At 37.9% G+C, this 13506-nt stretch overlaps 1 protein-coding gene across 2 annotated transcripts in view; it reads right to left on the minus strand.

The window, feature by feature from the left end:
• The window catches only part of GNAL (G protein subunit alpha L), a 105304-nt gene that overhangs the window by 49622 nt on the left and 42176 nt on the right, over positions 1-13506 (minus strand). The window contains exons 1-4 of one of the 2 annotated variants that reach the window (XM_026671936.2): positions 3611-4087; positions 3237-3309; positions 2465-2519; positions 2227-2346 (exon numbers count right to left, since the gene is read on the minus strand). In XM_026671936.2, coding sequence (XP_026527721.1) covers positions 2227-2346; positions 2465-2519; positions 3237-3309; positions 3611-3749 — 387 coding nt within the window. In that variant the 5' untranslated portion in view covers positions 3750-4087. Of the gene's footprint in view, positions 1-2226; positions 2347-2464; positions 2520-3236; positions 3310-3610; positions 4088-13506 lie in introns of those variants that run through there. The other variant, XM_087961499.1, reaches the window with a different exon arrangement.

The following is a 13506-nucleotide window of genomic DNA, read 5'->3' on the forward strand; positions in this document are numbered from 1 at the left end:
TATTCTGGAATTCCTTCCCAAACATATTAGCCCATGTTTATATGTAATGTATATTGGCTAAGAATCTAAGATTGTTAGTTGAGTCAAGGGGGCTCAGGGCACCCTCAGTATGGGTCAAAAAAGTCAAGATGGCAGATATAACTGTGCAATCAAAGCTCTCTCTCTTTTCATATGTATGCAATGAGTATAACACACAAGAAAAAAAGGTGGGGCTTTAATGATGTAGTCATATCTTGATTTTTTTGAGCCACCACCTGTGGATGCCTCTGCTTTTAATAGCAGGCTACTATATTATTATGCTTGAGTATTTTTAGAAATGCTTTGCCATATTACACTTTGAGAAGGACTTCCATGTTTCTTCAATCCAAAAGAGGTCCACTAAATCTGTATAGTTGATTTTTCCAAGTTAGAAAACCAACAAGTTCACTTTATAGCAACTTTCCTATTATTAGATCTAAACCAAATCTATCGTTTTCTGATGTAGCAGTATTTGAATGCTCAATATATTTGACAGGGACATTCCCAATCTGCCTTTTTACAAGAATGACATGGTGAAGTCCACATATCATTTACCAACTTTAATAAATAAAAGGACAGGAGAAAAACATTGTTCAATCAAATAGATACAACTAACAGATTTACATTTGTAAGGGAGCTGTGCATACCACGAAAGACAATTCTATATTACTAGTACTAAAAAAAAAATCACACTGAATTCAGTGATAGCTTTTCCCAAGTTGGTACAACACTGAAGCTTTAAAAGTTATGTAGTTAAATATTAGCTATCTTAAAACAAAAGTTTATTATTCTTAATAAATTATTTAAAGTAACAATCAAGCTATATGAGTGTTTTCTGAATAGTTGCATTTAATGCAAATACATAAAACTATATTTATTTAAACTCTAAACTATATTTATTTAAAAACAGACTAGCTCTGCCACATCACAAACCTAAACCAGAATAGTCCTTTACCAAATTTGTCTCACAGAAATCATACAAACATATTGTGATTCTTAATAAAACTAGTAATAAACCCAATAATATCCCCCCCAAAAAACAGAAGAAATAGACTTAAAAAATTCAGGTTTCATAGTTAGTGACAACATAATGACATAGTTATTTATATTAGAAGAAAGGAAACACATAAAATTATCCATTATTATAAATGAATCCTCATAATTAATTTTGATCAATACTAGTAGTAATCCTGGATGTATTTTTTTTCCAGATTATATTTGGAACATAATGAGCGCAACAAAGAAAAGAACATTTTACTGCTATTTGTCAGCTGTGAGCACAATCAAACAATCTTAAATTTCTGTCAATCATTCAATAATTTTATTGGCTGCAGGACATCAATGAAGAAATAGGAAGTAGCTGTTCCTTTCTATTCCCTTTCATTATGCAAAATAAAAAGGAAACAATCATGTACATGGTATTACAGTACACAACAGAAGTGGGAACAGGGCATAGGAACCAGCAAATCTTCATTCTTATGCCCTGTTTCACCTTCTGTATAATGCCTTTTCCTATACTCTAAAAAATATTTGAAGACATATTCCTACTAAGAGTCTATGATCTCCCTCTGATTTCTAAGGGTAAAATCTGGTATACTCTGAATTCCATATGGTATTCTTTTTATCATCAATTCCTCTTGCCTTATGCATTATCTATAATTATATAGCAGACTTCCCCATGGAGACCGATAGATGGAGGTGACTAAAAGAAAGGAGTGAGATGAAAATTTTTAACCTTAACATTTGTGTATATCAGAATAATATATGCAAGTAACCTCTGGTCTAAATAAATTATTACAAGCTGTACAATGGTTTATATGAATGGCTAGAACAAACTAAATCAAAATATTGGATCAAAGTTTTCATAAGGATGAAATGGAGTTTCTACAAGCAGTATAATCTTTCTGATAAAAAAGCATTACCAATTTTCACCTACACTGTACACTAAGTTAAAACCAGTCTCAAATTTTACAAACCACAAAACTGAAAACTGATACAGTTTTGTATACCTGTTATTTACATTATACTCATTTTAAATATTTTGGGAAAGTAAAATGCAGCATTATATCAGAATAGCTTCTTTTTCCTTATTGCAATGCCAAATAATTTAATTATAATTTTATCACAAAGTCCAAGCCTCACAAATGGAAAATAAGGCACCCCTATTCTTTTTGAGAACTGAGAAGGAGAAAGAAAAATAAATGTTACCTGGGTGTAGTCAAAGTCAGAAAGTGGAGCTATGCTTTTGATGTAATCCGCTCGAAATTGGTTTTCTTGATTAGCTAATGGAACTGGAGGTATTAAAGTGCTCATTGCTGAAACTATAGTCTAGGAAAAAAATAACAGGACATATTAAATACTGATAGAAGTTCATTTAGCCTTAACTGGCAATTTGTTTTATCCAATTGCTAAATATGTATATAAAAATAAAAATAAATATTCTTACCACAATTGCATCTTTTACATTTTTCCGAATATCCAGAATTTTTTGTTTCTTTTCTCTGTGTATAATAGCAAAAATCAATTGGTTACTCCAGTTATTTCTGAAATGTTCACCAAGTAATAATTTGCCATGCAAAAAACTATTTTCCCTAATCACTATACTCATATCCTGGCAGACAATTTGGCATATGAGTTAGCTAAAATAAATGATTAATGGCACATGATATGTTTGCAAGTCAAATAATCAAATATGAAAGAATTTTTGTAAGACACAAATACTTCATCTTGTTCTATGACTTCAGTTCTAGAAGTTAAATCATATCTAAATTATTATTAAATTCTAAAAAATTCTGAGATAAATATTACTGACAATAAACCATGTTTATTTTAAGATAAACATTTACATTTTTTCTGTAATAGTTATTTCAGATGAACAAATGATATATCTTTAATTATGCATATAGTCAATAATTAGTATTTGTTGTAAGTAGTCACCATGTTGTTGTTACACAAGGGCCTATTAAGCACTGCAGTAACAACAATGTAAAATACGGTAGAAAGACCAGATTTTGAGTGTGTGTGGGGGGAGAGGAGGAATACAAATTCATGATTCTTGGAATATATATGCGTCATTGTAAAGTCCATGCTTATCATCTAATGGAAACACCGACAAAATGTGTACAAATACCAGTTCTTCTCTTTGGGCTAATGAGTTCCAAATGGCCTATTTGGATTTTTTTAAAATTTCCCTTCCAATACATATTAATAATTCTTACTCTGAATTAAATCCATTTACATGCAAGATCCTCATCTGCTTGACAATAGTGCTTTTTCCTGATTCACCAGCCCCTGAAAAAGATGAGAAAAATGCATGATGTAAATAACATTGGGGAGAGGAGAAAATGGGAAAACACAGGTTGAAAGCATCTCTCTCTCCTCCCAAAATATTGTTACATATACTTTAGTCAATCTCTCCATTTTACACCCACTCTGGTTAATAAAACAGGACTGCATTATTTCCATCTCACCTTCTCTTATACATAAATAGCAGTTTTTCTATATCTGTCTCCCCGGTAAAACTAACTGCACTATTGCACCCTCTTCTCCCCCCCCCCACCCGCCCACCGCCTGCAAAAACCATTCTTCTTACCCAGCAGAAGCAAACGGTGTGTGGCTTTATAAGCTAGTCGCTCTTTCTGCAACTGCTTCTCTATTTTTTTGTTGGCTTCTCGCTGCGCTTTCTCATCAATACGCTGATCTTCTGTTTTGCTGTTGCCCAAACACCCCATCGCTCTCCCTCAGGGTGGAAAGTCAGACTGCACTACCGATATATAATTCTATTCAAACAAATATATTTTTTATCAGAAGATATTTATATCCCTGTGATGGTATCTCTCCTTTTTCTTCCCACCAGTTGTTCAAATAAAATGGTTTCTGGCCGTTTTCTGATCACAGTTGGTTTCTTTTTCCTCCCCCAAAGAGATATAAAAAACTTCCGGAAGAGGTAAGTGTTTTTTAACAGAACGAAAATCTGTACAAAATGCCTAACACACAGTGAAAAGAGAGAAGGCTCCTCCTGGAAATCAGCCTAATGCTGTCTTCCTCTCACCAGCATGCGCGTACACGCAGACACACACACACACACACACACACACACACACACACATATAAAGACTCGGATACGCGCATACACTCTCTCTCTCTCTCTCTCTCTCTCTCTTACGATCCCTATATTTCTCTGTAAAGGTCTATTTTTGTCTTTCTAACTCAGCACTGCCTCTTTCTGTGAGACCAGGAAATAGTGGAAATACAATACTGCAAAATGAAGACAGAAAGGAAAGGAGGAGGGAAGAGAGCTGGGTTGCATGATCTGTTTTGATTGCATGAGCTGGGTTGCATGATCTGTTGGTTGGACTTTACAACAAATCCTTAAAAGGGATAGTGGGAATTGGAAAAACAACTGAGGGTAGCTGAATTACTGTTTTAAAAATCCATACTGAATCATACATATTGTGGTTATTTTAAAATGTGCTTCTGCTGGCATGTGGTTCTAGTTAAGATTCATGCTCTCCAAATATTAAAGTCCATCGTGCAAAAGGTGAACCCAGCTATAACTACAGATTATACATTTACAATCTTTAGATGTTGGTCTTTCTAGAAACAGCAACACTTTTATAGTTGCTTCCTCTGTCTTCTCATGTTTCAGGAGATGATATATGATGTTAAAAGCTGATATGTGACTGCATGAGATTTCTAAGCACCCAAGTCAAAGAGATTACTGACAAATGTTAATGTGCTGCAGTGGATGTAAATTCTCAGATTAAAAAACGTAAAATAATTTCATTTTTATGCTCATTACTACTGTAGTAATGTCAGAATGAAAACTGTAATTGTATCTTTACTATTGGGAGGGAGGGAGGGAATGAGAATATGGGTGTTGATTGTGATAATATCAAATAGTAAGATCTTCCAGAATATGACAACAAATTCACATAAAGACAAAGATATACTATAGATCTTAACTGCTCTTTACAACCTTAGGTTATATTATAAATATAACCTATAACAAAGTTGACTTTTATGGACTCCATAACAACCACCATTATTATAATTTGTATTAATAAATTACAAATTCCTCTCACCCATAAGGATTCTAAGACTGGCACCTCGCTCGATCAGGCTCCTCAGCCTCTGAATCTCAGAGGAGTTGCCACTCTTAGGAACTGGTTGTCAATGCACCAATGGAAGTTGACTCAGCAGATCAGGAGCAGCAGTCAAGTGAAGAGGGTGCACGGTACAGGATACATTGGCAACTTTGGAGAATCATACAAAGACAAACTACTTGGCTCCTCAAGAAGCAAACATGCAATGCCCATAACTGAATAAGAACATCTGCCAGTAATTGCCTCTCCACTGGAAATGTCTTGACAACCTTGGATTCTTGTGCACATGTTCATAGAAATCATAGAAGCATATGGCTGGAAGGGACCTTGAAGATCTTCTAGTCCAAGACGCTGCTCAAGGCAGGAGTCTTATACCAAATGGTTGTCCGTCTGTTTTTTGAAAACCTCCAATGATGGAGTACCCACAACTCCAGGAGGAAAGCTATTTCCTGGATTAATTGCTCTGTCAGAAAATGTCTCCTTACTTCTAGGTTGGATCTCTCTTTGACAAGCTTCCACTTGTTACCTTTTGTCCTCACTTCTGGTGCCCTAGATAATAAATCAATCCCCTCTTCTTTGCAACAGCCCCTCAACAACTAGAAGAGAGTTATTGGGTCTCCCCTGATCCTTCTTTTCGATAGGCTAGACATACTTAGGTCAACCATTTGTCATGATTTACCGTAGCTCCCAGGCCCCTTATCATTAATTTTTTTGCTCTTCTGTGCACATTTTATGGATCTCAACATATTTTTTGTATCATGACGACTAGAACTGGATGCAGTATTCCAAGTGTGGTCTTACCAGGGCAATGTAAAGTGATGCTACTACTTGTGGTTGTCTTGATGCTATCCCTCTGTTGATGCAGTTTAGGACTGCACTGGCTTTTTTGGCTATTGCAGCACACTGCTGGCCCATACTTAAATGGTGGTCCACTAGGATACCTAGATCCCTGTCACAGTTACTACTGATGAGCCAAGTATCACCTATTCTATACCTATGCATTTGGTTTTTCTTGCTTAAGTGCAGGACCTTATTCTTCTCACTACAGGATTTGCATCTTATTGGATAGAGCCTTCTGGATCTTGAGCCTAACTTTATTTATTTATTTTTATTTTATATTCATTTATTTGATTTGTCAATCGCTTACAAGATAATAGGTATAAGTATAAACATGAGTAAGAATACAGGAAATAGGTATGAATAAATGGGGACAATAGGACAGGGACAGGAGGCGCGATGGTGCACTTATGCTTCCAAAGTATTAGCTATTCCCCGCAGCTTGGTGACTGCAAATTTGAGGAGTTCCCCTTCTATTCTCTTGTCTAGATCATTTATGAAGATGTTGAAGATTACTGGGACCAAGACAGAACCTTGAGGAAATTATAAGCCAATCAGCTTGATATCAATATCTGGGGAAATCATGGGAAAAACGAGCATTTGTGAGCACCTAGAAACAAATACGGTGATTAATAGACACAATCATGGCTTTGTTATAAATAGGTCATGCCAGACAAACCTTATTGCCTTTTTTGATAAAGTAACTAAATTAGTGAACCAGTGAATTGCTGTGGACATAATACATTGGACTTCAGCAAGACACTTGACAAAGTTGACTGAAACCTCCTTCTTGGTTAGACAGAGCAATATGAGATATTCAGTAGTACCACTTGATGGATTCTCTATTGGCTGATCAACTGCACTCACTGGGTAGTCCTCGATGGAATTATGTCTACATGGAGTGAAAGTATGCAATGCACTGTTCCTTAATTCTCATCCTTTCAACTTCAACAGGCTGATTAACTTCTTTGGTGTTTGACTACTGTATTTTTGTGAGCTATACCTCTCTGCTGCTGCAATGCCTGTTTCTCTGAACTTATACCCCATTTGCCTCCTACGGCAGGGGTCTCCAACCTTGGCAACTTTAAGACTAGTGGACTTCAATTCTCAGAATTCCTCAGCCAGCAAATCTGGCTGAGGAATTCTGGGAGTTGAAGTCCACAAGTCTTAAAACGTGTCAAGGTTGGGGACCCCTGTCCTTATAGCACAGTGGTCTCCAACCAGTGGGCCCAGTGGTGCCCCAGTGGTGATCTGCGGAAAATTTTTGGTGATCCGCAGAGAAATGTCACCCCTAGAGCACCCCCAAAGCAATTAATCCAGGCTGCACGGGAACACAAAGCTGTGCCACCCACATGGCCCGCAGGAACACAAGACTTGCGTCGGAACAATGCAATAATGAGGGGAGGGGGAAAGGGCGGGGGGGGGAACTTGCCTGGCCACCAGGCTGCTTCTTTTTTCTTCTTCTTTTGGCTGCACACAAAGAAAGCAGCAAAAATCTTTCTCTCTCCCAAACTCCGCCAGAAATGAGTCTTTGGGACCCTGTAAGGCATCCTGCTCCAAGAGGCTGTGCCAGCAAAGACTCATTTCTGGTGGAGTTTGGGGGGAGAGAAAGAAAGACTTCCGCTGCTTCCCTTGCATGAAGCCAAAAATCTCTTTCTCTCCCTCTGAAAATGGAGCTGGAAATGGTATCCTGCAAACCCAAATGAAGAACGATTGATTGGTAGGAAAACAGGATAGGGAATTTTCCTGCAGACTTTTTTGGGGATTTTCCCAGGGTCTCTGCAGACACAGACCCTGGGAAAATCACCAAAAAGTCTGCAGGAAAATCCCCCACCCCGTTTTCCTACCGATCACAAAATACCATCTCTCTCTCTCTCTCTCTCTCCCCCTGAGAACAGAGCTGAAAAGCAGATTAGGAATGAGGTTGCCTTGGAGTGTGTGTGTGTGTGTGTGTGTGAGAGAGAGAGAGAGACAGACAGACAGAGAGACAGACAGAGAGACAGACCGACTGACAGAGACAGACAGAGAACATCACCACCAGTCATCCAAGGTTAGATCAGATCTCTCTCTCTCCCCCCCTCCCTCCCTCCCTCCCCCACCAATGTCAGCAAGCCACCATCAGTCAAAATTCATATTAGTGGTCCACGGGATTTAAAATTATGAGTTAGGTGGTCCCTGAGGTCCAAAAGTTTACCGACCCCTGCGTATTGCATGCTTCTGGACTGAATGTCTACATTACCAATGTTGTGCCCTTTTATCAGACAAGACTCCACTTCCCTGTATTTTCTGAAGTTCATATGTATGCATTTGCACAGCAGGCTCTCTACTCCCTTTGTAATTGACTGCAGTATTATTCATCAGTAAACCACTTATAAATTAAGCTGGTATGTTTGCTCACCCTGAAATTGGACATTGTCATTTTTCATGATAACGAAAAATAATTAAAACATTACAGTACAACCAAATAAACTAATATCAAACAAACAAATCAATTAAAAAAACCTTTTGAGGTAAAATAAAGATGAGACCAAACCATTCAATCCAACCCTCTTCAGAAATGTTCCAATTTTCAGTAAGAAAATCCTGAACATTAGAAATGATGGAGGAAATCATAATTCTAAAAGGAGTATTTTCCACAGGACTGAAGCAGCAACTAAAAATATTACCTCCTGGCTTCCAATTTATTACTTCACAAGTGTAGGTTTAGATCAAACGCTTCTGCCAATTTATTGAATGGGCTGATTCAAGTAGAAGGCAATCATGAAGGTTCTTAAATACCAAGTTATATTCAACTTTATATGTCAAAACCCAGACTCTGAATTATGCTTATTAATCTACTGGTAACCAATGTAAGGTCTGAGGCACAAATGGGTGCTCTTTTCTGATAATGCCCACCAGTAATAAGGCTGCTGTATTTGCACATTCAAAATTTCCAGATGTTCAAAAATCAACCCAATGTAGAACACACTCTAGGAATCTAATCAAGAAATGATGAGGATATGTAATTAATTTAAAATTTATTAAATTAAGTAACTAATACATGTAATACAAAATGCATATTAGTTCCCTGCATAATATGAATGCATAACTATTCTTTCTTTTCATCTATGATTTTGAAGAATCATTTTATGGACCCAGAAGACTAAACGACTATCAGATTGTTAATATTCCCTTTGTGGGCAAGAGACTTGAACAGGTGGTTGCCAAACAACTCCAAGTCTTCCTCACTGAACCTGATTATCCTGGATTTAACTGGATTCAGTTCATTTATACATTTGGCTTTTGCTTGATACACTCTCTGGGAGATCTTAAAACAGAGCCAGGAAGGTAGAATCAAAATTGTAATATTGATGATTCTGGATTTGTTTCCTGTCAACCAGTCATCACAATGAAAGTGCAATCAGTCTCACAAGGAAATTAAAATAGGTGAACAAACTCCATCTAAGATAAGCAAACTAACAACCAATTGTTTCCTGACCCAGGACAACTGGGAGAAGTAGTCATTCTCCTTGCCACTGATAAATTTTTTTCAAATGTTTTTCAAAATATTACTCTCATAGATTTGGCATTCACAGCATCAAATATGACTTAAGATGGCGTCAAAACTAGATGTGGGAATTCACCCTGATAGGAATTGGGTGAAAAATAGTTTCACAAGACAAATTGGAAGATAGGTGGACCAGAGATCAAAACAAAAGAAGAACCGATGTCAAAGGACAAATAAAGAGGCAAAGCAAAAGCAAGACCAAACAAGCTAGCATTCAGGTTGACCTAATGAGTAAGCAAAGCACTAGATTTACACTCATTACTGTCTAGAACAAAACCAATGCTTAACCTTGGTAAGAGGAGTGTGTCAGAGCTAAAGGTTCCCCCACCCACAGGCAGCTATTATTATGAAGTCCAGTGATTTATGTTTGCATCATAAGGCAAATCTATTTGTCCTGTTAATGAGCGGCAAACCTTATTTACTGTCCTCAAGGACCATTTTGGAATTAGCACACAGGAACACCTCATAAATTACAGGGTGCTAGAATCCACCTGCCTTGGAAAGGATAACATTTCCCTTCCTATTAGCTATTGGGCATTCATAGTACATAATAACATGCTCATATCACTTCAATCCTTCTAAAACATAAAGGCAGGGGTGGTGGTGGTGGTGTTTGGGAGGGGAGAGTTCTGAAGAGTAAGTTTCTCCATTCAAAGTCCAGCAATTACCCAAATACACGTATCATATGTATTTTTAAAAGAAGTGGACCTTTGATCACACAGACACACCATCTTTACTTTTTTGGCTTCCATCTGCCATTGTTTTTATATGACGACTCTAAATGTGAAAAATGCAAGGAAATACTTTTGTGATTGGTAATAGGAATATTCAATTTTCTTATCTGAATAACTGCTACTTACCTCAAAGTGCAGAACAGTAGTATCTTGCTAAAAACATATTTCTGACATGTAGATGTTTGTCAGCAGCTTCAGAATGCCTTCCAGCAGACATTTTACACACACACACACACACACACACACACACACACACACACACACACAAACACACACATACACACAAAAGAATCATATAATTTTCAAAATAGATTCCCTATTGGAATGTGAATCCCTTAAGGATATCCACAAAACATTCCACAGTTTTCTACAAAACATTTATCAAGTTTATATATAAACAAAAGGCACAAAACAACTGGACATGGATCTTGAACTTCAACCTGCTTTGGATGAAGTTGCAGTCTCTGGATCCTGAGCCTATTTTCTAAATGTTGGCTATTCCCCCCTAGCTTGGTGTCGTCTGCAAGGCTGGATGAAGGAAAAATGTATCTGAGTTGGGGTAAAGAATATAGTAGAAACTCATCTGGATTGTAAGAAGAACAAAAAAATTAATACTACTGGAAACACTAATAATTAGACTAAAGCTTAAATATTCTGGACATATAAAACAAAGAAAAAAGTTACTGGAGAAGTCCTCAATACTTAGAAAAGTGAAAAAGAATCTTATAAAATATAAGGTAGCTAGATAACATAAGCACAAATTCAAAGCAGTACAGGTAGTCCTCGACTTATATCAGTTTATTTAGTGACTATTCAAAGTCATTGAAAAATGTGACTTCTGACCCTTTTTCAGAGTTATGACCTTTGCATCATCCCCATCATCATGTGATCAAATTCAGATGCTTAGCAACTGGTTCATATTTATGACTGCTTCTGTGTCCCAAGGTCATGTGATCACCTTTTGAGACTTTCTGACAATGAAGAAGCCAGATTCACTTAACTTGGTTACTAACATCAACTGCAGTGATTCACTTATCAACTGTGCCAAGAAATGTTATAAAATGGGGCAAACAAAAGTCTCACTTAACACAAAAATGTTGGGGTCAATTGTGGTCATAAATCGAGGACTACCTGTATTGAAATATAATCCCAGCAAAATTATTTCTATTAGGTCACAGAATGTTAGAATCAACTGAAACACACACACACACACAGGTCTTGGCGTGTTTGGGTCTTTTCCCATGCAAGATTGAGAGCATTTTGGCAACGTTTCTACGAGGTCCCACTTGCCATCTTCAGGCTGGTGCTTTCGGCCCAAAGCACCAGCATGAAGATGGCGAGTGGGACCTCATCAAAACGTTGCCAAGATGCTAATCTTACACGGGAAAAGATCTGAACACGCCAAGACCTGCATACCTGTACCCATGAAAATCTACGAATATATATGTATGTATGTATGTATGTATGTATGTATGTATGTATGTATGTATGTATTCTGAGGTTCTCGTGGGTATTTGTATGTGTGGGTCTAGTGTCATTCTTCATGTTAGGTACTCGTCTGTTCATGAGGGCAGGTTTCCAAATGGCTGGTAGGCGGGAGGTGTCATCTCGTTTATTCATGCTGTGTGGGCGTTTTTCTATCTCTATGGCTTCTCTGATTATTCTGTTGTTGAAGTGTTCAGTTTTGGCGATAGTTCTGGTATTTTTAAAGTCAATCTCATGTCCTGTGGCTTTGAGGTGTTGGACCAGGGAAGAGGTCGGTTCTTCTTTTTTGATTGAGTTCTTGTGTTCTTCAATGCGTGCACTTATTCTTCTGTTAGTTTGTCCGATGTATGTGGTGGGGCAGTACCTAACATGAAGAATGACACCAGACCCACACCCACGAGGGCCACACAAGATGCTACCACCACACTTCCATGTAGAAAGCAGACTCACACCCACACAGAAGATGAGACACGACCACGGACCAGAAGCCACACCGCAGCTGCATCACTACCCACTTCAAACCCCTCCGACCCATACATGAAGCAAACTGACGCCCACCATGAAGATGCGGCACGACCACGAACGCAAGCCAAACAGCAGGATCACAGCTCACCAGCTCAAATCCCCCAGCAACTAAGACTAACCTGAGCACAACCAAGCCCCCACCTGAACAGAACACACCCCCAGCCAATCAGAACACAGCCAACCCCCAATCAGAACACAGCCAACCCCAACCAATGAGAACACACCTCCACCCAATCAGAACACAGCCAAGCCCCACCCGATCAAGTCACACCCCACTAGCAGGTAAAAGGAAGAAGCAGCTGCAAGCTCACATTACTCTGAGAAGCACAGAGCCAAGACACAAGCCTGAAGATAATGAATGAGACTTCATCGAAACGTTGCCTAGATACTTCCAATTTTACGTGGGAGAAAACCTGAATAACCAAAGATCCATATGTAAGTATGTATGTATGTATGTATGTATATGTATATGTATGTATGTATGTATATATATATATATATGTGTGTGTGTGTGTGTGTGTGTGTGTGTGTTTTCTTAAGTTTTCGCAGGTACTTACATGTATGTTACAACTATAATGACGTGGGAAAATACCCGAACAAAGCTGAATAACATACATATGTGTGTGTGTGTGTGTGTGTGTGTGTGTGTGTGTGGTATTCAGCTTTGTTCATTATAGTTGTGCTTTTAAAGTTGTAGCAACGTTTTGGCAGAATCTCACCTGCCATCATCAGGCTTCTGTATAGTGTTCGTCTGTGAGTCAGACTTTCACAGCCATTTCTGTTTTAAATTTGGGGCTAGCCTACTGCTGTGCCAGAATGGTTTTTTTTTTCCATCCTGATTGGTTGGGGGTCTTGGTCTGTGTTTATTGGTCTTGGAGTTTGCTGTGTTCTGCTTGATTGGTATTTCTAATATCTTCTGTCTGTTTTGTAGCTTTTTTGTCTTGATTGGCTGGCAGCATTGTGTTTCCTGTATTGGATGCTTTTAGTGCGGCTTGGCTCCGAGTAAATGTAACACTATACAAAAGCCTGATGGCAGATGAAATTCTGCCGAAACGTTGCTACATACACACACAAACACACACATACACACAAAAAGAATCATATAATTTTCAAAATAGATTCCCTATTGGAATGCATGAATCATAAGGATATACAAAACATTCCACATTTTCCACAAAACATTTATCAAGTTTATATATTATGTGAAGAAGTTTCTTTTTTCAATGTTTCATATTTTATTTCAACAACCAAAAAA

This window comes from Notechis scutatus, chromosome 3, assembly GCF_049901735.1.
Source record: "Notechis scutatus isolate UNSWTSFEM ecotype Mainland chromosome 3, rNotScu1.2, whole genome shotgun sequence".
Taxonomy (NCBI): domain Eukaryota; kingdom Metazoa; phylum Chordata; class Lepidosauria; order Squamata; family Elapidae; genus Notechis; species Notechis scutatus.